At 37.3% G+C, this 24,277-nt stretch overlaps 1 protein-coding gene across 1 annotated transcript in view; it reads right to left on the bottom strand.

The window, feature by feature from the left end:
- Positions 1 to 11,029: 11,029 nt before the first annotated feature.
- The window catches only part of LRRN1 (leucine rich repeat neuronal 1), a 40,685-nt gene continuing 27,437 nt past the window's right edge, over positions 11,030 to 24,277 (bottom strand). The window contains exon 2 of the mRNA XM_008063528.2: positions 11,030 to 14,277. Coding sequence (XP_008061719.1) covers positions 11,849 to 13,999 — 2,151 coding nt within the window. The 5' untranslated portion in view covers positions 14,000 to 14,277 and the 3' untranslated portion in view covers positions 11,030 to 11,848. The remainder of the gene's footprint in view (positions 14,278 to 24,277) is intronic.

The following is a 24,277-nucleotide window of genomic DNA, read 5'->3' as shown; positions in this document are numbered from 1 at the left end:
TCTCTTTTCCTGGGCCTCCATTTCTTGATCTGCACAAGAAGATTGTTGAACTATTGGTCTGTATTTGTTCCTTCAACTTTCATTTGTCAGTAAGCCTTGATGAGATACCATCAGGTTGAGGGCACCCGCTTGGTGAGTGAGAAAAGTGGAATTCGCTTTGTAGTGACATTGTGAAGAGTGAGTCAGGGTTCACAATGACAGCCAAATAACTGATGTACTCATCCAAGCAGGTCTCCCAAATTGTTGTGAGCTGAATTGCCTCCCCAAATTTGTAACTCTCAGTACCTCAGAATGTGACCAAATTTGGAGACAGGATTTTTACAGAGATAATCAAGTTAAAATGAAGTCATTAGGGTGGGTCCTAATTCAATATGACTGGTGTTAGAAGAGGAAAGAGGACACTGACACAGAGGGAAGACAATGTGAAAACACAGGGGGAAGACTACCATCTAATAAACCAAGGAGAGAAGTCAGAGGAAACTAATGCTGCTAACACCTTGCCTTGGACTTCTAGCCTCCAGAACTATGAGGAAATACAATTCTGTTGTCTAAGTCAGTCAGTCTGTGGTACTTTTTATAGCAAACTTAGCAAACCAATACAAGGACTCTGTGGTCTCTAAGGAAAATTCCATTGTGGTACAGAAGAATATCATGAAAAAAATTGAGGTGACAGAAAAGAGTCGGCATGGATCCCCTAGAATTTGTTTCCTAAGTACCCAATTCTTGGGTCAGAAGTTGGGCATACATTCAATCATTATTTAAGAGCAGGAGAGAAAACAATTGAGAAGTTACTCCATTCTGTTTTAGGTACTGGGGATGCAGTGGTGAATAAGGCAAGTATGACCCCTCCCCTATATCTTCTAGTGGAGGATAAAGTCAGTAGACATGACAATTGCTAAGAAGAAGAGAACAACCTGCTATGAGAAGGTATGACAGACTAAATTAACTTGATCTGGGCCTTTTGGAAGCCTTGGCTAAGACACTGAGAGGAAAGGATGAGACTTAGGCAAGGAAAAGAGGAGGAAGCATTTCAGGGAGAGAATGTGAGAATATGAGAAGGTATGACCAAGGGTCTGAAGAGCAGCCTAATGGGACCAAAATACAGAGAACAAGAAGTAGGATGTGGAAATATAAGCTAGTGACATAGAAAAGATAAACAGCTCAATATACTTTGTGGAGGAAGAGACCAGACTAGGGTTGGGATTGGGTCTAATCCACTTGGCTCTGACTGCTGGCCATTCTAGACCCTATAAACCATTCTCTGATCTTCAAGATAAACAACCAAGGGATATTCAAGCCAATATATGCAACATTTCAGAATTCATGGACAGAGCTTCTACTCTGGATGCCTCTTTCCATATTCTCTAGGGAACTGGCCAGGATGACTTAAAAGATGTAAGCCGGGCTCGGTGGCTCAGCCTGTAATCCCGCGCCTTTGGGAGGCTGAGGTGAGTGGATTGCCTGAGCCTGCGGGTTCGAGACCTGCCTGGGCAGCGAGACCTCATCTCTACAGTAAATCAAAAAATCAGCCGGGCGTGGTAGCGCATGCCTGTAATTCCGGCTACTTGGAAGGCTGAGGCGGAGGGATCGCCGGAGCCCAGCAGGCGAGGCTGCGGTGGCAAGGAGCAGCCGCTGCACTCCAGTCTGGGTGACACAGTGAGACTCCAACTCAAAAAAAAAAAAAAAAAAAAGAAGATGTAAAACTAGGACCCTCAGAGACCAGACTCTTGCCTCTGCTTTTCTAGTGCAACTTTGACTTCTCATCACTTCCTGGGATGGATGTTGCCTACAGAGAAGAGAACACAAATTAGACAGGGTTTAGGAGTAATTGCAGAAATTTTAGACTGCTTTGCTTAGAGAAAATTAGAAAAGGACAGGAGGAGAGACTTATTCATTAGACCAGTTTAAAAGACTCTTTTTTCAGCACAGTTTGAGTTGTAATTTCTTCATTCCTATTAGGGTCTCATATTACAGAGTTTTTGGGAAGGGACATAGATGTCTACCACTCTGCCTTTAGGCAGTGTATTCCATCTACACCATCCCCACTGTTTGACATTTCCACAGTGGCTGTGTGACTTCTTTCCACTTCTCTTCTGGTGTCATGACTCTTTGCCAAAATCCTCCCCAGTCTATCCATTGGTCGTTGTGGAACATGAGGAAAACTGTGTGCTAATTCCTTCTAGTGTCTCCAAAGTGCAAGGTTTGCTTGGGGGGAGGGAGAGAGATAGGTATACTATTTTGAATATGCCTTTCAGAGTTTGGGGAATCGTGAACCTGTACTTCACTGAACTATGAAGAATATGTACTCATCTGCATGGAGAATATTCGTGGCTACCAAATCCACTGAGAGTTGCTATGTGCCCTGAAAATGTAAGCTGTTGTGTTGCGTGTTCAGAATAGTACCTGGAGTGGGGGGGCAGAGGGACTGAACACAAATCTAAACAATTCCAGATCATCATAAGTGGCTCAGCCCAAGCAGATGTCCTGGGTTGTATGATTTTCACAAACTTGGAATGAAGTTAAGGCAAAATTTCCTAGGCCTCAGTATGGGAGAAAAAAGAAAGAAAGAAAATTCAAGATACACAATCTGTTCCCCAAGTCAACCAAATGCCAGCTTGCTCTCTGCAACAGTCCAAAAATCTATTACCAGACAAAACAAAATACAACCAAGAAGAAGCATCTGCTTCTATCAAAAACTTATTATCCACTTCAAAGACAAATTTGTGAATGACTTAATTTATTCAACAACCCACTTTTGACTTCTGGATTGTCCAGAGTTTTTCATTGTCTGCAAACTGCTTGTTTTAATTTATGTAGTGAATGGGAAGCTAACTATAACTTACACTGCCCGTCTGGGGAAATGGATTAAAATTAAGATATTTATTAGATGGTTATTTGAATATTTCTCCAGAGGTAGACTAATAATTCAGAGGATGGATCTGAAAACAGGCTTGGACAACTCTCCCAATGACAAAAACCCCAGGAAGGGTAATGTCTACCCATACACTTAAGAGAAGAATTGAGGAAAGTAATATTTTCTATCAGTCTCTTCTTTCTATCAGGAATTTCTATCGGGAATTAATTCAATTAAGACTCCAAAGGAAATCCCATAGGAATAGAATCTAGATCTAGAAGTATTTTGTATTAAGTTATTTTACAATGTCTTTGACCTGTTTTATTTTGGAAACAAAGAAGGTGCAATATGTGAGTTTAGGGGTAAATGTACCCAGATATGGCTTGTTCTTTATTACTATTCCTTGTTTGTTGATTATTCTAAAGTAACCAGAATTTTGTCTAAGTAAGTAAATCAGAAATCTCTGTATTTTGTGGAGAAAGGACAACTTGAACAGAGGATTAATTTGGGCTTTTAAGTTCCACATAATCAGTTTCAATTTTTCTAAACATGCGCTTCCTATTTTCTTGACACCACAGACACCAAAGGAAACCTGTGCTAACTGCAGACCACTGACTGGGATAGTCTTAAGCGATTAGGCAATCTCACATCTGTTTAATGCTTGTGCCTTACGTATTACCACAGCTGAAATTCCACATTGAGGCCCCAAGGCTTGGAAAGTTTATCAAACCGCTCTTGCATGCTTCTCTTATCTCACGAGGAAGGCACTCCCTCAGTGATTATGTGGGATAGCTTAAAAAAAAAGTTAAATTGGGAGCAAAGCTTCATCTGGAGACCATAGGCTCCTTGTATGAACCAGCCTCTCCCATCTCTGCACAAAAACTTGCTATAATTTCTCTCCTACAGTAGCTTCCTATTTAGTTGATGTATATTTTTAATAGCCTCATCCTCTTCCTCATAATGCCTCTAGAATCTCCAAGTTCTCAGATAAAGTTTCTTCCATGTCCTTGGAAACCCCTATCATGGTGATGTGTTCCCTCTGTTTAGGACACCCTCCTTTTGGATGTTTTGCTGGTGGAGCTCTCAGCTTATCCTTTCATTCTGAGCCTAAGTAGTGAGATTTGAAGTCTGAGCCCCCCAAACCAACCAGGGCTGTTCTCTCCTGTACTTTTGTGCCATTTCATTCTCTTGGTGTAGTTATCACTCTGGATGGTCTTTTACATGGATATCTGTCTTCTTCCATGACTGCACCCTGAAAAGCAAGGGCAGGGAATGCTCATTTTTATGTCTCTAATACTTGACATGGAAGAGGAAGAGGTAAGACACTGCCAAAAGAAGGAACTGCTGAATTACTGAATATCTATATGACAGATGATTATACAGCCTTTAATACCATGTTCCCAAAGACAATTTAATAAAAGATGCTTACTTTTTGCATGATAGAAAGTGTAAGCCGGGCTCAGTGGCTCAGCCTGTAATCCCGCGCCTTTGGGAGGCTGAGGTGAGTGGATTGCCTGAGCCCACGGGTTCGAGACCCGCCTGGGCAGCGAGACCTCATCTCTAAAATAAATAAAAAAATCAGCCGGGCATGGTAGCGCATGCCTGTAATTCCGGCTACTCAGAAGGCTGAGGCGGAAGGATTGCTGGAGCCCAGCAGGAGAGGCTGCGGTGGCTGGGAGCGGCCACTGCACTCCAGTCTGGGCGACCGAGTGAGATGCCAACTCAAAAAAAAAAAAGAAAAAAAAGAAAAAGAAAGTGTACAAAACCGTGATTCTAATTCTGTACTCATAAAGGTGTGTATTTTTATAATTATATATATATATATTTATAAAAGTACATATATATGAGAGAGAGAGAGAGAGAGAGAGAGAGAGAGAGACACACTAAAATAAAGTATACCAACATCTCACCTTTTTTTTTGCTGTTGTTATTGTTGACTTGTGGAATTATAAGCAATTTAGACTATTTTCAATACATATTTTTTCTCTATATTCTCTGTAATAAACATATGTTGTTACAATTAGAAGACAAAAATACCATTTTTAAATGAATGGCAGATAGGAAACTTCTTATGATGGAGAGAGCACATCTAAGCCAGTTAGAATAAAATTTGGTAAAATCAACATCTGTGTTGTCCTAACAAGAGGGAAAACAATATGAGAGCATGTATTTTAGTTAATATTCATAGTGTTCTTCTTTTCATAGCTTCCTCAGTAGCAGAGGAGGTATTTAAACCAATGTGCCACTTAGAAGATGGAAAGTAATGCATTTTTGAATTAAAGGTTATTGATATAACACAGATATAGGATTAGGCATAAAACTCTTCACTAACAGTTCTCCAGGGAGTTTATCCTCCCAGCAGCCCCATCCCTTAGAATGTTAAGATTAGATTATTTAGGGCATCAGGACAAGTCTTTGCTCTGGATGATGTGGTATAGCTTTAAAAAATAGATCAGTTATTTAAATGGGAGACTAACCTGAGCATTTAAAAAAAAGAAAAAGAACAAAACAGCATTTTCCCTCTTACCTAAGCCCTGTGGCATTAAACATCATGTTAACAAATCTGTGGGGAAGGTCCTTGCAGGGTTATACAACCTACCCTTTTCTTTCCTTCCTCCCCATTCTCAGGAAAGAACTAATCAATCATGCCCATGAGACAGCAGCCTGGTCACTTCCCTGGGTGTCTGTTTAGCTAGCAAACAGTTTAGTGGTTAGACTTGGGCTTTGGAGTTTGACAGCCAGTGTTGAAATCTTGGCCTCATCACTTATGACTGATGAACTCAGTCTCAGTTTCTCCAAGTGAGAAATGGGGATATAGGAATACCTACTTAATGAAATTATTGAGGACTCCATGAGATAATGCACCCTAAGTGCTCAGCACAGCATCTGAATCATGCCAAATGCTATGATATCTACATTTATTCTCATCCATCCATTCTTGTTTCATATTTATTTCTATTTTTCTTTTGCAGCTTCAGTTTCTTCCAGTTGTTGGTATGGAGCTGTAGTCACAAACTCTGAAAAGCTGTCCTTTACTTTTTCTTCTTTGACTTGTTGCCATTTCCATATATTGCTCTCAAATTTGGGTCTTAACTTAGACCCTCCCACTCCCCCATTTTTTTCTGTCTCAAATGTCAAATGTGTTTCTGGGCTATGTGTTCTATACTCCCGATCTTGATTTAGCTTGTGGATCATTATGTAGTTGGAAAACTACAATTTTTAGACATATAGACTTAAATCTTAGTTCTCTTACCAGTTGTGTGATTTTTGGCATGTTGCTTGACTCTCTGAGGCTGAGTATCCACTATTGCCTTCTCTAACATAGGAACTACATTGGCTGTTGAGAGGATTAAATCAATGTACATGATCTATGTGAAGCTTGTAGCAGAGGGCTACAGATACACGTTTCTCCCTTCTTTTCTTTCATTAAATCACTGCTGTATTGATGATTACATGGCTTGTTTTCCTTCTCCTCATGGGTACCCTGTCTTCTGTGTAAGAGGGGGGGCCCAAAAAACTGGAATTTATAAAAAATTGTGTATTTATTCCTACATGTATTTCACAAAACATGATTCCAAATGATCTTAGCCAAAGTTTTATTTGGAAGTTTTAAGAAGGTTGAATCATGATTTGCAGAAAAAGAGTCCCAAGTTGTGGCAAACAGATGGTTTGTTCTTCCACTATGATAATGCACCTATCCACACAGTGCTGCATGTACAGCAATTTTTGTCCAAAATAACTCCCACGTTCCACCCTCCCTATTCACCTGATCTCATCCAAGTGACTTTGTTTGTTTGTTTGTTTCTCCTGATGAAAAAAGTTCTCAAAGGAAAACACTTTGCTGATGTGGAAGAGGTGAAACAAAAAACAGCAGAAGCACTAAAAGGTATTAAAATTGATGAGTCCAAAAACTGTTTTGAGCAGTGAGAAAAGCATCTTGGTAGGTATATTTCATCAAATAGTTCTTTAATAGCCATTGAAGGTGACTAAAGTTTAAACATGTAAAAATAAATACACAACTTTTTATAAAAAAAAAATCTTGGCTTTTTGGAGTCCCCACGAATATTATTAAGATGGAGGCTGAGGTGAGTGGATTGCCTGAGCTCACAGGTTCGAGACCTGCCCAGGCAACTTGGTGAGACCTCATCTCTACAATAAATCAAAAATTAGCCGGGCGTGGTAGCGCGCGCCTGTAGTTCCAGCTACTTGGAAGGCTGAGGCGGAAGGATCGCTGGAGCCCAGCAGGTCGAGGCTGCGGTGGCTGGGAGCGGCCACTACACTCCAGTCTGGGTGACAGAGTGAGACTCCAACTCAACAACAACAGAAAAAGATATGCTAATATGCAGACTGATGCATTAAAATGCTACCTTATTAATCCAGGACACCCCTTACCACATTATTAGAAATTCACAACCATTCTGTCAGGGCCCAGGCTGAGATTTACTTTGTCAGTCTAATCATATGGGAAGCAGAAAGGGAGGTCAAGGTGGAAAGTAAAGGTGTAATCCGACCCAGAACTACTTTCATGAGGTGCATGATACTGGTTTCACTTTATATAAGTAGTATATAACTGACAAAATGTGGTATTTAGGGAGGCAATTGCATTTATTTTTAAAAATTACATCATTTTAATATCTTATGGCATTCATATAGACTGGGAGAGAAACCAGATGATTTCCTAAATATACATGTATCCACAAACTCCAAAAATTTAGTGATAATGAAGAGTCATTTGTGTTTGGTTGTTCCAGGTGTTTTCAGGTATGTCAGATACTCTTGCAATTGCTCAATTTATATAAACTTCACATTTTCCCACTTAACCCTTGGAGCTAACATTGAGTTTGTCTTAATTTTATAAAAATCTTTCCATGGTTTTGTGGTAAGGAAAGAATGAGCTTGGAATCGTCTCCAAAAAAATCTTTAAATGTTTAAATTTTATGATTGTGTAACAAAGAAGAATATGGAAGAATTGAAGATTAGAATTAAAATTTAGCCTGATATAAGCATAGTTTTGGTATGTGTCTCTATCATTGTCAACCACTTCCAGAGCTGTACAGGATCAGGCAAAGGATTACTCCTGAGGGTCTTAGTTTTCTTATCTGTAGATTGGAAAGAATAATATCCAGTTTACCAGACTGTTTGAAGGATTAATTAGAACTTCAATTTCTCAGGATCTATAGTACAGAATAGTACCCGGACCAATGGTCACATGACTGTGGGAAATGTATACTTTATATTAGTTCTGTCCAGTCTATTACGAGAAACCCACTGAGTTCTGTGCTGGGCAATGCTGAACCAGCAAGTATAGGAATCATTATTTTCCTTACCCTCTCCTTAATCTTTACTTTATATTTTAAGGTCCCAATTTAGAGTGCAAAGATATGGAGCAGTCATATGCCGGGAAAGGGGTGCAGGGGAATTACGTCCACACTGGATCAGATCAAGACCTGAAGAGATTCAAGGTCAATATTATTCTAAAGCTCTGGATGGTGATTCTGAATCACCAAACTTTAAAGAAATATTTTTTCCCTGCCTGCTAATCCCTTTTGAATAAAAAAGTCTATTTGCAAGCAGGGTGAGAAGCAAAAACGTCTTTGTGCTCCTTACTACCAGAAGCAAAATATCCTCTGAGAAGGAATTGAGGTGAAGAAAGCATTTTCAGTTGTACTTAGAGTGCATCAAAAGTAGTTAATTTCCCCTTTTCAGTGAATAAAAAGGCAGAACGTATGGTTTTCCTAGCAAAGTGTTAGAGATATAACGTGTCCCCCCCCACACAATGGTAAAAACAGTAACAAAGAAAAGAAAATGCCTTGGTTAATGAATACAGAGATAGAAAGCAAACACCAAGTGAAGGGTTGAGTATGGTGTCCTTAGTAAATAAATGAATACAAGGATAAGTAAACAGAAACCACATGAGAGAAAATATGGACTTTAGTATTGTTGTTTGCAAAAGAATAGAGATGAATCCTTTTTGCCAAATTGGGAACACTGATAATCAAACATTGCATTTGTTTTGATATTCATGGCATCAGTTCAATTTGTCATTAATTAAATGAGCAAATTAGAGAATGCCTGTTTTAAGAAATCACTCCAAAAATAACCTTGCAAAATCAGGTTAGAGATACACTATATACCCTAAGGGCAGCAGGAAGTAAAAGGGAAAATATGAAATTAGAAAGTGACCTAAAATAATCACTTCACTGGTAGAGGTGATATAACCTCTATTATCAATCAGGACCTAGTTTGATGTCTAATTTCACTGGCTGTCTAATTTAGCAAATTAAATTAAGTACAAATGAGGAAATACTTGGCCAGGGGAAAAAAATAACTCTATGATTTTGCTTTCTATCAGCTGAAAAAAATCAACCCATTAGCACAGACAGGTAAAAGTAAGCTCCAGTATTTCAGTGAAGAAGAAAAATAAATACAAGGAATCGTTCACCCAAAGCTGACCTATCAGAAGATATTGTTGACAAAAAAAAAAAAAAAGAAAAGATTTTCTGTGCTTGCTATATATTCAGAATGGAGAAATGATTGAATTTTTTCCTTCATTTATTCCATCAATATTTAAATGCTCATTCTGTGGCAGGTTCAAAATCATTGCTTTATGGGCTAAATGATGCTTTGCAGATTTGCAGCTGCAAGCTGTTGAGGGTCTAATGCATCAATGCCGCCCCCTTTCATGGCTCATAGATTAGCGAGGAAGTTGTTAGATGGTCCACTACCCTCTGCAGATGTTTGAAGACAAGAATCCCCTGACAGGAAACACCCCAAGGTTGCATCCAAAGCATCTCAAATTCTGTTTCCTGCAGTACCAACAATGCAGACACTCTCCTGACCCTCTGCTGTGCCCTGTGCTAAAGTGTATCCTGAGTAAACAGGAACTTGGGGATATAATACATTTTTGAAGCAGGGGCACCAGAGGTTATTCACAGCTGTAAGAGAGAAGCCCTGCACGGGAATTTAGAAGCCTTCTGGGCCTAGAGCAATTGATGAAGTGCAGAGTGCTGAACCAGCAGGAGAGTCCAACCTGGGCAAGCTGCAAGCCCTCTCTGGACCCTGGTTTTTCTCGCCAATAAATGAAGGCTGTGGGAAGGGATGTTTTGAATTCAGACACTTCTGGTTTTTCTGTTGCAGCTCATTTGTTTCAACATCTGGAATTCTCATTTAAAAAAAAAATTCCTTTGAAATGGGAAGAAAAGTGATGATCTTTTAAAAAAGTGATTCACAGAACAGGGAATTTGGTAAAGACAGAAGTCCTTCAGCCTACCTCACCTGGACTTTCTTTCTGCTCCTTCTTCCTTCTTTGGCTCATCTGACACCTGCTTCCTCTTGGTTCCTTTTTACAATCTCATCACTCCTGGTGTGACAGCAGGTGCCTGGAGTAGTTGCTGTTTGAAACAGCACTTCTTTATTTCTCTGTCTTATCAGTTGAAATTTTCAAATGGGTCCTTTCTTCTCTACCTTGATTGTTAAATCCCATCCCTCTACCCTTTGTTGTGCTGACTTTCTACCTAAACCTTGTTCCTACTGTTTTAAATTTCACATACCCATTTCTTGTGTAATCCTGAAACACTTAATTCTGCAAAACTGTCTATATATATTTGGATGAAAATGTCACCAGTATAGAAGTTGTTCTGTTTTCTATGAATCCTTTACTTGTCTCAGCTGGTATCTCTACATGGATATATAGACTAATACGGGTTAAAGGGTATAGACAGTGTTAAAAAGGAATAACATGTAATACATTTTGGAACACTCTACAGATGTACTTTTCTACACTTTGATGGAGAGTGTGCATACCCCAACAAAAAACTGAGTTTTCACAAAACCCTTACAGAAAAGAAATATTACATATTCAATACATTCATATATATGTATATATATTTACCATGTTTAGTTATGCATGGGATATAGTAACATATCTTTTTTCTTCATATGGACTCCTCCCCCCATTAGGTTCTGGTAATATTTAAAATATAGAAATCCTGTTCATTAAAATATCTTAATTAAAATATCTATTTCTTCCCTTAGAAAAAGAATTAAAACTTTTTAGGGCCTAGCTTTAAAAAGCAACATGCTATAGCTGATTTATTTTGGTGGTGGTTTTTATGGATGTGAAAAATATTACCACTGCAACTAGCAAGAACTATAAATGATACATTATTGCAAGTGTTCTAAAAAATCAGAACAAAACTAATTTATTACAGTTCTGTCTTCATTTTACACCACGTGTTGTTGGTGAGTTAAACACAACAAAATTATTGTCTTTTCTTTTAAAAGTGTCTACTAAAGATAAAAAGAATAAGGTAACAATTAACATGTAGTTTGTTACATTAAAAAATCAGATATACATATTTCTATGGCCTGTTAGCTTGTTCTAAGCCTCTTGAACTATTACAAAAAAAGAAAAAGAAAAGTCATTGTTCAAAGGCAAACATTCAGTTGATACAACATTACAGTACAGTCAACTAACATCATTCAACGAAGGTAACAAGTCTAGCCTTAGCTTCTTGAGTTAAAAGTCTGTAGACCAGATTGCTACAAAAGGTTCAATGCTGCTTCAAAACTGTATGTTAGCTTTTTGGAGGACATGGTACTTTCTACTGATGGCTTCAGAAGAAGAGGTCATGCTACTGGTAAAAGCAAAGGGGAAGGAACCCCAACCTGTCATTAATCATTTTATTGAGCATTGTAGTTAGAACAGCATTATTGAATTTAGCACAACAACTAAAATAAAATAATAATAATATAATAATCATAATAATGATAAGAATAAAAACCAAACACAAACTGGAAGGCTAGAGTCGCTGCCAGCCGTGTCAAACCCTTGCGATACGCTATACTAAAAAAATTTGAAATATCCACCCGTCCTCTCCACTCTGCCACAAACTAGCAAAGTCAAAATACAAAAGTCTTCAACTTGTTACTTTTGCAGAATAAAGCAAAAATGTCTTTGTGCTCCTTACTACCAGAAGCAAAATATTCTCTGAGTTACCACATGTAATAGCTTCTGGATGTGTCAACCTGGGTTGGCTTGGTGTCTGCAGAACCATCTTTGTCTTTCTCACTGTCGCCATCCCAGAGGTTAATGAGTGGTGGGTACAGCTCATTTAATGGGATTGAAGAGGTTTTTTGCATATACTTTTTCAATGAATGGTGGTAGTTTTTTCTCTTAAATCTTTTGGCAAAGTACACAGCAATAGATGCAAGGCTAATGACGGCAAACATGGACCCCATTACTGCAGCAAGGGCTGTACTGGTTTCTTGATCAGAGATGTCCAGTGCAAAGGCAGCATTTTTGGTCGTGACATTTACACATGACTTTTGAGTCTGCTGATGAATATTGGACACTGTGAGACACACTTCATAATCTGTGGAAGGCTGCAGATGTGTTAAGTTGTATTCATGGACATCTACCGGGACCCTGGCAGTGTATGTTATGTGGGGGTTGTCAATCTTCATAGTGGCGGATGACCATTTTAAGTTTGATGTCATGACATTGGAATTGACTTTCCAGGACACTAAGATGGAATGGGATTCTGTCTGCTTGACATATATTTTTAGCACCTGGGTACCATCCAGAAGTGTCCCATTAACCTTAATTGTTGCTACTCGAGTATCTGCCCCTTGGACATTCTGGGCAACACATGTGTATCTTCCTGAGTCTTCAATTTGTATGTTAGATATTTCCAAGGTACCTTCACTACTTAACTTGTATTTTTCTGAAAGGGTTTCCATGGTTATCTTATTTCCAATGGGAGTGACCCAATAAATTTCAGGTTCTGGCTCAGCCATGGCCCGACAGTCTAGGAAAACCGTTGTGCCAATATCTATGTTTAAACGATTTGGGAATGTGTCATGAGAGATCATTGGGAGGCACTGTTCACTTGAATCCTGGATTAAAACTTCCTTTACCTGATGCCCTTTGTATTCAGGTGGCATGGCACAGAACATAGACAAGGGCTCCATGAAGCGGATGCTTGTTTTGTTGGAGTTGACCCAGTGGATGACACAATCACACCTCAGGGGATTGCTGTGGATACTGATCTCACGCAGATTGGGGAGGGATTCGACTGTCTTTTGGTAAACAGCATTCAAGGCATTGTTGTTCAACATCAAGCTTTCCAGGGCAGGGACACTTCGAAAAGCCAAGCGGTGGATGTAGGACAGTTTGGGGTTATTGGTGGCTTCTAGCTTTGTGAGTTCAGGCAAGTTATCCAGGGCATAGCGGTCGACGGAAACTAGTTCCCCCATATTGTTGATTCCCAGTTCTTTTAACCGAAGCATATTTTTGAAGTCCCCTTCCTGGATTTTGTGGATGGGATTTTTATTGAGGTCTAAGAATTTCAAATTTGGAACTTTTTGTAGGGCAAGTTGAGGAACTTTGACCAGTTTGTTATCGTAGAAAGACAGGCTCTCAAGACTATCCAAGCCTACCAAGGCATTTCCAGGAATGTCAGTGAGATACATTCCTGCCAAAACTAAGCTTCTCAAATTTGTGAGGGGTTTGAAATTCATATCCAGAATTCCAATCACAGGGTTTTCTCCAATCATGAGAATTTCCAGGTTGGGTGTAGAATCAAACCACCGACTATCAATAACTTTCAACTTGTTGGAGTTTAGGTGGAGTCTTAAAAGATTTTTTAAGCCTGAAAAAGCATTAGCAGAAATAGTGCTAATCTGGTTGTGGTTGATGTAGAGTTCTTGAAGGTTGCTGAGGTCTTGCAGACAGTAATCAGTCATCTCCGTAATCTGATTCTCCTCCAAATGCAGAGTAGTGAGCTGGGTCAGGTTTGCCAACCCTACCTCCTTAATGTTCGTAAAGTTGTTTTGAGAGAAATCTAGTTCAGTCAAGTTGAAAAGCTGCTGCAGCTCATCCACGGTCTTTGCAATGTTATTGCTCTGCAAGAGAAGCACCTGTGTGTCACTAGAAAGGTTACTGGGAATTCTTGTTAAGCGGAGATCATTGCAATCAACGGTGGTGGCTTCTCTGTATGTTGACTGTGGGGTAAACCAGGGACGAATTTCACATACGCAAAGTTGTGGACACTCACTATTCTGTATGGAAGACTCAGTTAATGAAGTCAGTAGCAAGCCTAGCACCAATCGGCAAGCCGCTACAACAAAGCTCATCCTAGCCATGCTGGTTTGCCGAGCAAGCTCAACTCCTGACACCTGTGAGTTTTAACAACACAGGAACACTATATTGTGATGTGTAAGACAGCAAGCAGAAAATGTAAACATTCGAGCAAAGTCTCGATTGAGCTGTGCAGAATTCCAGGGTCTGAAGGGATAGTTTTCTGGAGTTTTCAAAAGGCAGAAAGCAATTTAGAGTCTTTTAACTGTGTCTCCCGGTTCCAGGCATGTGTACAGGTCTGTGGCATGAGTTACTTCAGCCAAATCAAAGTCTGGAGATGTGCCTGCAAAGTAGATTAGAACAGATGTTATCCTTAATCGGTATACTTCCTATATTAAACTTTTTCCTTCATTTACTAAGAGGTATAGTCATTCACAAATTGAATAACAGAAACATCCAAAATCCATTAAAAATCATGAAACAAACTTTTAAGTTGCAAGACACTCTTACTGGGACACTAATTTTATTGGTCCTTCACTTTTTTACAATTAAATTGGGACTGCATGTACTACTGGGTAAAGTTATTAAGCAGGCATACACACATAAATGCACAAATGCATATGCACTTACTAGGAACACTAAGAAAAGCCTACAGATGTGATTTCTTTATAAACAAAGATGGCTTTAGAAACTACATCTATTTATGGCTTCAAAAAACAAAACATCATTCCTAACAACAGCAAAACATGATGGTTTATTAAAAGACTTGGAGCTCATTTTTTAGTTATTTAAATTAATACCTCACTTGTTTCCAGGAATTCTTTTTTTTTTCCCAAATGGCTGAGTGTAGTGGTTCATGCCTGTAATCCTAGCACTTTGGGAGGCTGAGGCGGGAGGATTACTTGAACCTAGGAGTTCAAGACAAGCTTGGGCAACATAGTGAGACTTCATCTCTATAAAAAATTAGTGAGGTGTGGTGGCATGTGCTTGTAGTCCCAGACTCAGGAGGCTAAGGCAGCAGAATCTCCTGAGCCCAGATGATTAAGGCTGCAGTGAGCCGTGATTGTGTCACTGTACTCTAGCCTGGGCAACAGAGTGAGATGAGACCCTGACTCAAAAAAAAAAAAAATAAAAAAGTATATTCTGTGGACATTTCAACCAATGCTTTTTTAGTTCAATTATTCTTGTAAAAAAAGTTAATTTAACCACAACATAGATTAAAAACATCAAAGACATTATAGTTGAAAGGTGCTGGTTCAAAATATCACATATTCTATGATGCCATTTATATAAAATATCCAGCATAGGTCAACATATAGAGACAGAAAATAATTTAGTGGTTGCCTACTGCTGAGGGGATGGGAGCGCAGGAATAGGGGTGCTAAAGACTATACAGTATCTTTTTGAGATGATTAAAATATTATAAAATTGTGGCGATGTTTGTACAACTGTGAATATTCTAAAATTATTAACTCTGACACTTTAAATGAGTGAATTACATAATACAAGAATTATATCTCAGTAAAGGTGTTATTTTTCAAAAGTTAACATAACAACAAGAAAAACATCAGTTTTTTCTATATTCTAATAGTCACTTCTGATCACGACTGAACAAAATAGTAAGAGGATTCTCTTCCATCATACCACTAGAAACACAAACATACTTAATTCATATATATACATCTCACATACATGATTTTATTAATCTCATGAGAATGAGACTAAACACTTAATAACTGCAGACTGTGGACATGTTTATTTAGCCTCTCGAAGCTCAGTTTCTTCAACTATAAAATGGAGTTGGTCATAAAAGTATCTCTCTCATAGGATTACTGAGAGAACAAAAGGAATCTATGTAAAGCTCTTAGTGTAGTGACTGACACATTGCGTACTTATAATAGTTAGCATTTGTTAATTATAATTATCCTATTGTATTTTTCATCTACTTTAGTTTTAGCTAAATAGTGGTTGTCAGAGGACAAGTAAAAGAAGGAAAGTTGAGGATACTCAATTTTATTAACCATCATCTATTGGTTTCAATAAGATCTTCTGAGGTCAGATATGCATTACTCACCAGCTTATAAAGATAATATTAGTGGGTAAAGGTTCTAGTTTTCTGCATTCCAATCAGGTGTGAAAAGCCACCTGATTCAGTGTTTGTCTTATCTTCCAAAACTGGGTCATTCACTTGCTAAAGTATTCAAAGTAGTGCTATGTAGTTCCTGACATTTGTTTTTGTTACAGTACACTTCAGTTTTGAGTGCTGAAGGAATTTCAGTGACTTATGTTTTCTTTACCTTCCTAAGATTACTGAAAGGATTCAATGAAATAGAACATATGTGTGCTCAAAGTCCAGTGCTCAACACATAGCAACCTCTCAATTCATGTTAATGACTATTATGAACATTTTTACTTTGCAAAACATAGATATCCTTGTGATTGACCAAGGAGTGTAATAATACAAATAGACAGTACTAAATGTTACATATTTGATGTCATATTTTAGTAGAAATAAATAAAAATCCTACAACTTTTCTGTTGTTTCACAAAATATCAAACTGTATTACTGGTCTAGCAAGACAAAAATCATCCAGTCCAGGTTCCGGCAAGCCTGAGGTAGGAGAAAGAAATGATTGCATGATTGTATTGCATGAAACATAATTGGCAATCTCTCCCTTTTCTCTATCCTCAAATACTTTAGCATTTAATATGAGTCACGCACCACCATTATGGTGTTGTATTCACTGATGGACCACATACATGATGGTGATCTCATAAGATTATAGTACTTTATATTTTTACAGTACATTTTTAATGGTTAGATACACAAATACTTCCCTTTGGGTTACAATTACCTACCATGTTCAGTACAGTACCATGTAAAGTAGAGCAGTAGCCTATAATGTACAATCCAACTGTGTAGTAGGCTATACTATCTAGATTTGTATAAGTACACTCTGTGTTGTTTACATAAGGATAAAATTGCCGAATGACACATCCTGTCATTAAGTAACGCATGACTGTATTTATAAAACTTCTCAGTATAATAAAACTAACTGACTGTTTTATTATGAAATTCTATAAAATGATAACAAACCTCCAAAAATATCATTTTCCAAATATTAACTTCACAAATTTATTCCACTCTTGTTTCTTTTTAGAGTAATCCTAAAATAGGTGCCAAGGGCCACAATAAACACTAAGAATATTTCTGCCACAGGTTATTCCTCAACCTTAATTCAAAATAGAATACCAAAGAATAAACCTACCTTTCATAATTTCAACTAATTTTTATGTTTTGATTGAAATTAAGAAAATTAACAAAAAGTAAGACATGTATTAAAGTTGTGTGAAAGACTTCAAACAGTCTACTACTATTGACTAATAGTTATTATGGGGCTATAGTTTAAATATTATCATGGATAATACCCTCATTTGGGTTTAAATTATATGATCTGAGATCATCGTATTGAATATTCAAATTTCCCCTGGACACATATACATATCTCTTTAAACGAGTCAACCAACCGACTGACCGACCGACTGACCAACCAACCACAGAAATCCAGAATGTTAGATATCATATCAAACAGAGGAAAGGCATTTTCCTCTTCCAAACCTGAATTTAACTTCTTTTGGAGCAGAGAAGGAAATTTCCTTAACACAAAGAGTTGATTAAGATATTTCTATTTGTCTTCCATTCTGAATTATTTTGCATACTGCACCAGGCTAATTTTTGAACATGACATTATACATAGAACAAAGCTTTATAGAGACTTTAAGCCAGTGTAGATGTTTAAAATGTAGAGCATTTTCCCAGGAGCTATTCACCAACAGTGTTTACAAGTAAATGGATTCCCATAAGAGAAAAATATAGACAATATCCCTGATTAATATTGATGTAAAACTTCTCAACAGAAGGTAGCAAACCAAATTCAACAGCATATTAGAAAGATTAAACACGGCCAGGCATGGTGGCTCAGTCTGTAATCCCAGCACTTTGAGAGGCCGAGGCGAGGGAATTGCCTGAGCCCAGGGGTTCGAGACCAGCCTGGGCAACTTTGTGAGACCTCATCTCTATAATAAATCACAAAAATTAGCCAGGCATGGTGACGTGTGCCTGTTGTTCCAGCTACTTGGAAGGTTGAAGCAAAAGGATCACCTGAGCTCAACAGGTCAAAGCTACGGTGGCCGTGAGCAGTGTGCTACTGCATTCCAGCCTGGGTGACAGAATGAGACTCCAACTTCCCCCCGCCAAAAAAAATTTAAACACTGCAAACAAGTTGGATTTATACTTGGAATGCATGAAATGTCCATATATGAAAACCAATCAGTGCGATATACACATTAACAGAATGAACAGCTAAAAATACATGGTCATCTTAATTGATGCACAAATACATCTGACAAAATTTAACACCTTTTCATGATAAAAATACTCAACAAACTAGAAATGAAAGGACACTACCTCAACACAGTAAAAGTCATACAAGAAAAGCCCACCATTTCACTCAATGGTAGAAGACTAGATTTTAATGTTTCTAAAATCGGGAACAAAGAAAGGATGCCTATTCTTATCACTTCTGTTCACCATAATACTGAAATCATAGAGCCATTAGACTACAAGAGTAAATAAAAGGTACCCAAATTTGAAGGGAAGAAATGAAATTATGACTGTTCACAGATGACATGATCTTATATGTAGAAAATCCTAAAAATCCCATGAAAAACTATTAAAAGTAATACACGCTTTTAGCAAATTTGCAGGATATAAAGTCAATACACAAATGAGTTCTGTTTCTATAAACTAACAATGACTAATCTGAAAAGAAAATTTTTAAAAATTCCATTTATAATAGCATAAAAAATAATACAATACTTAGGAATAAACTTAAGGCAAAGAGTTGTATACTGAAAACTATAAAAACATAGTTATAAGAAGTCAAAGATGATACTAACAATGGTAAGACATTCCATGTTTGTAGACTGGATGACTTAATATTGTTTACATGTCTATACTACCCAAAACAATCTACAGACCTAATGCAATCTCTATCAAAATCTCAATGGCAATTTCCACAGGCAAAAAAGTATAAAAGTCATACAGGATCAACAGACCCTAAATCATCAAAATAGTCTTAAAAAAGAAAAATGATGGAGACCTCACATCTTCTGATTTCAAAACATACTACAAGACAACCAATAGTAATCAAGATGGCATACTGGCATAAAGACAGACATATAGACCAATGAAACAAAATCCAGAAATAAACCCTTCTGTATGTGGATGTCAAGGGCTAGAGGGTAGGAAACACTTATGTTTAATAGGTATAGAGTTTCAATTTTGCAAGATAAAAATGTTCTACAGATCTGATACACAATAATGTGAATATACTTAACACAACTGATCACCCTTAAAGATGGGAGATGGTAAATTTAATGTTAAATGCTTTTTACCCCAATAGAAAGAAACTAAATCCATTAATAATTCAGGCTAACTTTCATCATACATGCAAATTAATAATGTTAAATTCTGCAGCAAATTAAGAATGACTGGCACAGATATTTCAAAAGTAAAATTGCTTTGTTGTAGAGCTGAATAAATCTGGTCAAATGATCTTTGACAAGCATGCCAATACTACATAATGGGGAAAGGATAGATTCTTCAACAAATGATACTGGGAAAACTAGATATCCACATGAAAAAATTGGAGCTGGATGCTTAGTTTACACCGTATACAAATACTACTCAAAATGCATTAAAGACCCAGCTGTAAGTCCTACACTATAAGACTCATAGATGAAAAATTTAAAAGAAGCTTCAGGACATTGGATTTAGTAATGATGTCTTAGATATGACACCAAAAGCACAGGCTACAAAAAACAGAAAAATGGGATGATTTTGAACTTTAAAATGCCTGCACATCAAAGGAAACAATCAAAGATAAGCTACAGAATGGGAAGAAATATTTAAAGTCATATATAAATGGTAATATCTAGAATATATAAGAAACTCCTACAACTCAACAACATAACTTTATTTTTAAAATGAAAGGAATTAAACAGACAATTCTCCAAAGAAGACATACAAATTATCAACAAGCATATGAAAAAATGCTCAACCATGCTAATCATAAGAGAAATGAAAATAAAGCACAATGAGAGATTACCTCATATCCATTAATATGGACACTATCAGAAGAACAGAAAATAACAAGTTTTGGCAAGGAGACAGAAATTGGAAGCTTTGTGCACTGTTGTTGGGAATGCAAAATGGTACAACTATTATGGAAAACAGTATGGTGGTTTCTCAAAAAATTAAAAATATAATCATTGTATGAATATATCCCACTTCTGGGTATGTATCCAAAGTAATTCATAGCAGGATCTTGAAGACATATTTGCATACTCATGCTCATTGCAATTATTCACAATAGCCAAGAGGTGGAATATGCCCAAATGTTTGTCAATCGATGAATGGATAAAGAAAATTTGATATATACATACAATGGAATATTGTGCAGCTTTTAAAAGAAGAAAATCCTGTCATATGCTACCACATGAATGAATTTGGATCATAGAAACAGAAAGTGGCAGTGGATGTCAAGGGCTAGAGAGTAGGAAACACTTATGTTTAATAGGTATAGAGTTTCAATTTTGCAAGATAAAAATGTTCTACAGATCTGATACACAATAATGTGAATATACTTAACACAACTGATCACCCTTAAAGATGGGAGATGGTAAATTTAATGTTAAATGCTTTTTACCCCAATAGAAAGAAACTAAATCCATTAATAATTCAGGCTAACTTTCATCATACATGCAAATTAATAATGTTAAATTCTGCAGCAAATTAAGAATGACTGGCACAGATATTTCAAAAGTAAAATAGCTTTGTTGTAGAGCCGAATAAATCTGTAAAATGTAAGGAAATGTCCTGCTAATTACCAGAATGGTATTTCACAAACAAGTCTGGTAGTTTAAAGAAACAATCCCTTAAATAACAAATCATGGCTTTAAAGGCCCAGATTTGGCAAAGGACTCATTTCAAGAGTCCCACAAATAATTATGCAATTACATTTGATGCTTCCTTTTTTTTTCAGTAAGATATGTTTGGGACACTCTGCTCTGAATTAAAATTCCAAAAAAAATGAACTGCATGGTCATCACCGTCAGTGCACTTGGCAATGACTCTCATTTTCCCCATGGAATTGTGTTAGTTGGGAAGTTAGTTTAACAAAATGACAAAATTTAGAGCTAGAATTCATATATATTAACTCTTTATGAAGTTGGGCAAAAAGAAATATGCACTCACAATGGCATGATGGCTAAGTGAATTATTATTTTTTTAAAAAATCAGGCAGCTCTGGGGCTGTAGAAACAATTCTGTCTTGGGGAAATCAAGTGATATTTATTCAATTTGCTTCTCCACTTATTAGATGTGTCACCTGGTGCAAACTATAGATTTTCTCCAAATTATGGTGGTTTGAGTTAAAAATTTTCAACTTTACAATGGTGCAAAAAGGGTATGCATTTAGTAGAAACCACACTTCGAGTACCCATACAATACCATTCTGTTTTTCACTTTCAGTACAGTATTTAATCAATTCCACAAGATATTCAACACTTTATTATAAAATGGTCTTTGTGTTAAGATGATTTTGCCTAACTGTAAGCTACTGTAAGTGTTCTTAGCATGTTCATGGTAGGCGATAATGTTTGCTATGTTAGGTTTATTAAATGCTTTTTCAACAACGTTTTTAACTTACTTACAAGGATTTATTAGGACATAACCCCACTGTTAGTTGAGGAGCATCTGTACTTAAATTCTGTGCCTCAGTTTTCACAGTTAAACTTAAGCCTAATTATACATGCTTCATACATTAAAATTTCAACCAAGTAAAGTTATGTATGTGAAAGTATTTGGCCTAGAGCCTGGGAAACAGTCTAGCTCATAGTGGGACCTCAAATACTTATTTGAATCTTTGGAACTTTATCAAGTATGTCATTAAATTTCACTTTCATCCTGCTATTGGGATGTAATAATTTCTTTAAGGCCCTTGGACATGGCAGATGTTTGGTAAAGAGTCATTATTTGTCATTTCCATTATCATTTTCAACCACTATCGTTGGAATTAAGTGTCAGAAATCCAGATACCAAATATTGCATTAGAGCTAAATTAAAAGACTATGTAGACAAATTATAAAACACAAACCTCCAACCTAGAAATTAACATCATCTCATAGATAGTGTAGTCACAACAAAGAACTAAAATTTTGACCTCAAGATGACAAAAATTACTTTTTAGAACATATATTTTTATACGTACTTTACTTGGTGGCCAAACGTCATGCAGATAATATTCAGAAAAATCATTCTTTTAGATTTATTGGTCTCTGAATATGAATAGATCCAGGGCTAATGCAGCATTCTAACTTGCTTATTTTCTTTAAGGAATGACTTGAATAATTGGGAAATGGGATTTTTGTTCAAGCAAGCTCTCCTTCTGGGCCAACAGGCTTAAAAAATACAGTGTCACAACACAAACTCTGGCTCCAGTCACTCCCATGGTGGGGGCAAGGTGGAGTCAGATTTCACTGTGTGGCCTGATCTCCCAGAAGGATCTCCCTGTGCCTGAAGGCCATCCTACCTTCTGTTGCAGGTCCAAGTGCTGACTGTTAGACTCACGAGGGCTTTACACTGTTTGAAACAGGAATATAGCATAGAGTTAGGAGTGTGGCCTCTGGAGAGACAGACCTAGTTTCAAATTCAGCTCTGTGACCTTGGGCAAGTTATTGAAGCTTTCTAAGTCTCAGTTTCCTCTTTTAGAAAATAAAACCTACTCTGCAAGGACAGTGAAAGAATTGAAATGAGATGTTAAATGTAAAACCTTTGGCAGAGGGCCTGGCACACAGCAAGTGCCCAATAGATGCTAGCTATTATTATTTACAAGTCTGATGTCTCGTATTGAATCTGAGTCTTTTTTATGGGCATTGAGGATGAAAGGAAGAAGTAGGTAACTGAAGTCAGTAGAGGGTGCCTTTTATGGTATGACCAACTACAAGTTCTGAACCTTAAATAATGTAGCAAGTGCAGGTGGAGCCAAAGAGGGAAATTGCAACAAATTCTTCATGGAGGGTATAGTTTATTCCCCTTGGGAAGCAAAGAGGGCCTTGCAAACACATTCTGAATGCTGAATCTGCATGGACATTTGTAAAGACACTAGTTTTTTGGACTTTTGTCTGGCCCCTGACCCTTTCTGACTCTTAGATTTCTTTCTCCAACCATTTCACAAAATTATGTTCCTAGTTCACATATTATCCAAAGCCAAGCACCCTGTAGTGTATGTTAGTGATCACAGATGGAGGGTCCGTATGGGAAGAAGAGCTATAATAGTCTCCATTATGCATTAAGGAAACAATAAAGTGTATCCTCTTGCAAGGACATAATGGAGCTTGCTGAGGCTCTTTTGCATAAGGAACTGTTCCTAAGAGCTCACATTATTCATCAGCAAGCACTGCAGCCACATGCCGAAGTGGGCCAAGCAACAGAATGAGGATGTCCGCCAGGGAAGAGATTCTTAACTTTGGCTTTGCCATAAACTTCCTGGATGACCTTGAACAAGTCGTGTAGTTTTGTGTCCTATGTGGTTTGGAAGGAAAAGTAGTCATAGCTTCCTAGGCTATGCTAGGCTTCCTAGGAACCTCAGGAAGTCATCTTATTAACCCATTCTTCTGGTGTCATGGAAAACTACACTTCTTGCCATTTTCAGAGAGGCAATTCTTCCTCCTTCTCTCTTCCTTTGTTCCCCTCATTCTTTATTTTTCGTTATTAAATTATCATGGAGGGACAGGGTTTGATTATGCCAGGGGTCTCATACTTAATGCTTTCCAGGGCCAGCTAGGTATACGGAGTTGAGTTTAACACAGTAGGAAGCAGTAGTCAGGAAAAAGGTTGGAGAGTGCATGAACTCCAAAAGACATCTCAAAATGTTTTAACTATGCAGGCAAATCAGAACCTATTTGCTGAGTCCTTTTACGACCTATGGTCAGTTTGCAGTCTCTGAATTATATGAATATAGTAATACCACCTATAATGCTTAGCTAAAGGGAATTAGGTAACTAGATGATTAGAATATAAATTTCAAATAGTATGGCAAATACTCCATTGAAAAAACCTATAATTATAAACTCAGTTTATTACGGTGTAAATCTTTGCTCTGAAGAAACATTAGTGCTTTTTTAAAAAAGTTACATTTACAAAAATTCATTTTATGCCCCATTCTTTTGGAAGATCTTTAAAAGGCAATCAGAACATTAGAGATCCCTAGGTGATCCAA

Source organism: Carlito syrichta, unplaced genomic scaffold (assembly GCF_000164805.1).
Source record: "Carlito syrichta isolate Samal-C Ts95f unplaced genomic scaffold, Tarsius_syrichta-2.0.1 Scaffold99233, whole genome shotgun sequence".
In the NCBI taxonomy this organism is placed as follows: domain Eukaryota; kingdom Metazoa; phylum Chordata; class Mammalia; order Primates; family Tarsiidae; genus Carlito; species Carlito syrichta.
This window is presented reverse-complemented; position numbering and strand designations above follow the sequence as displayed.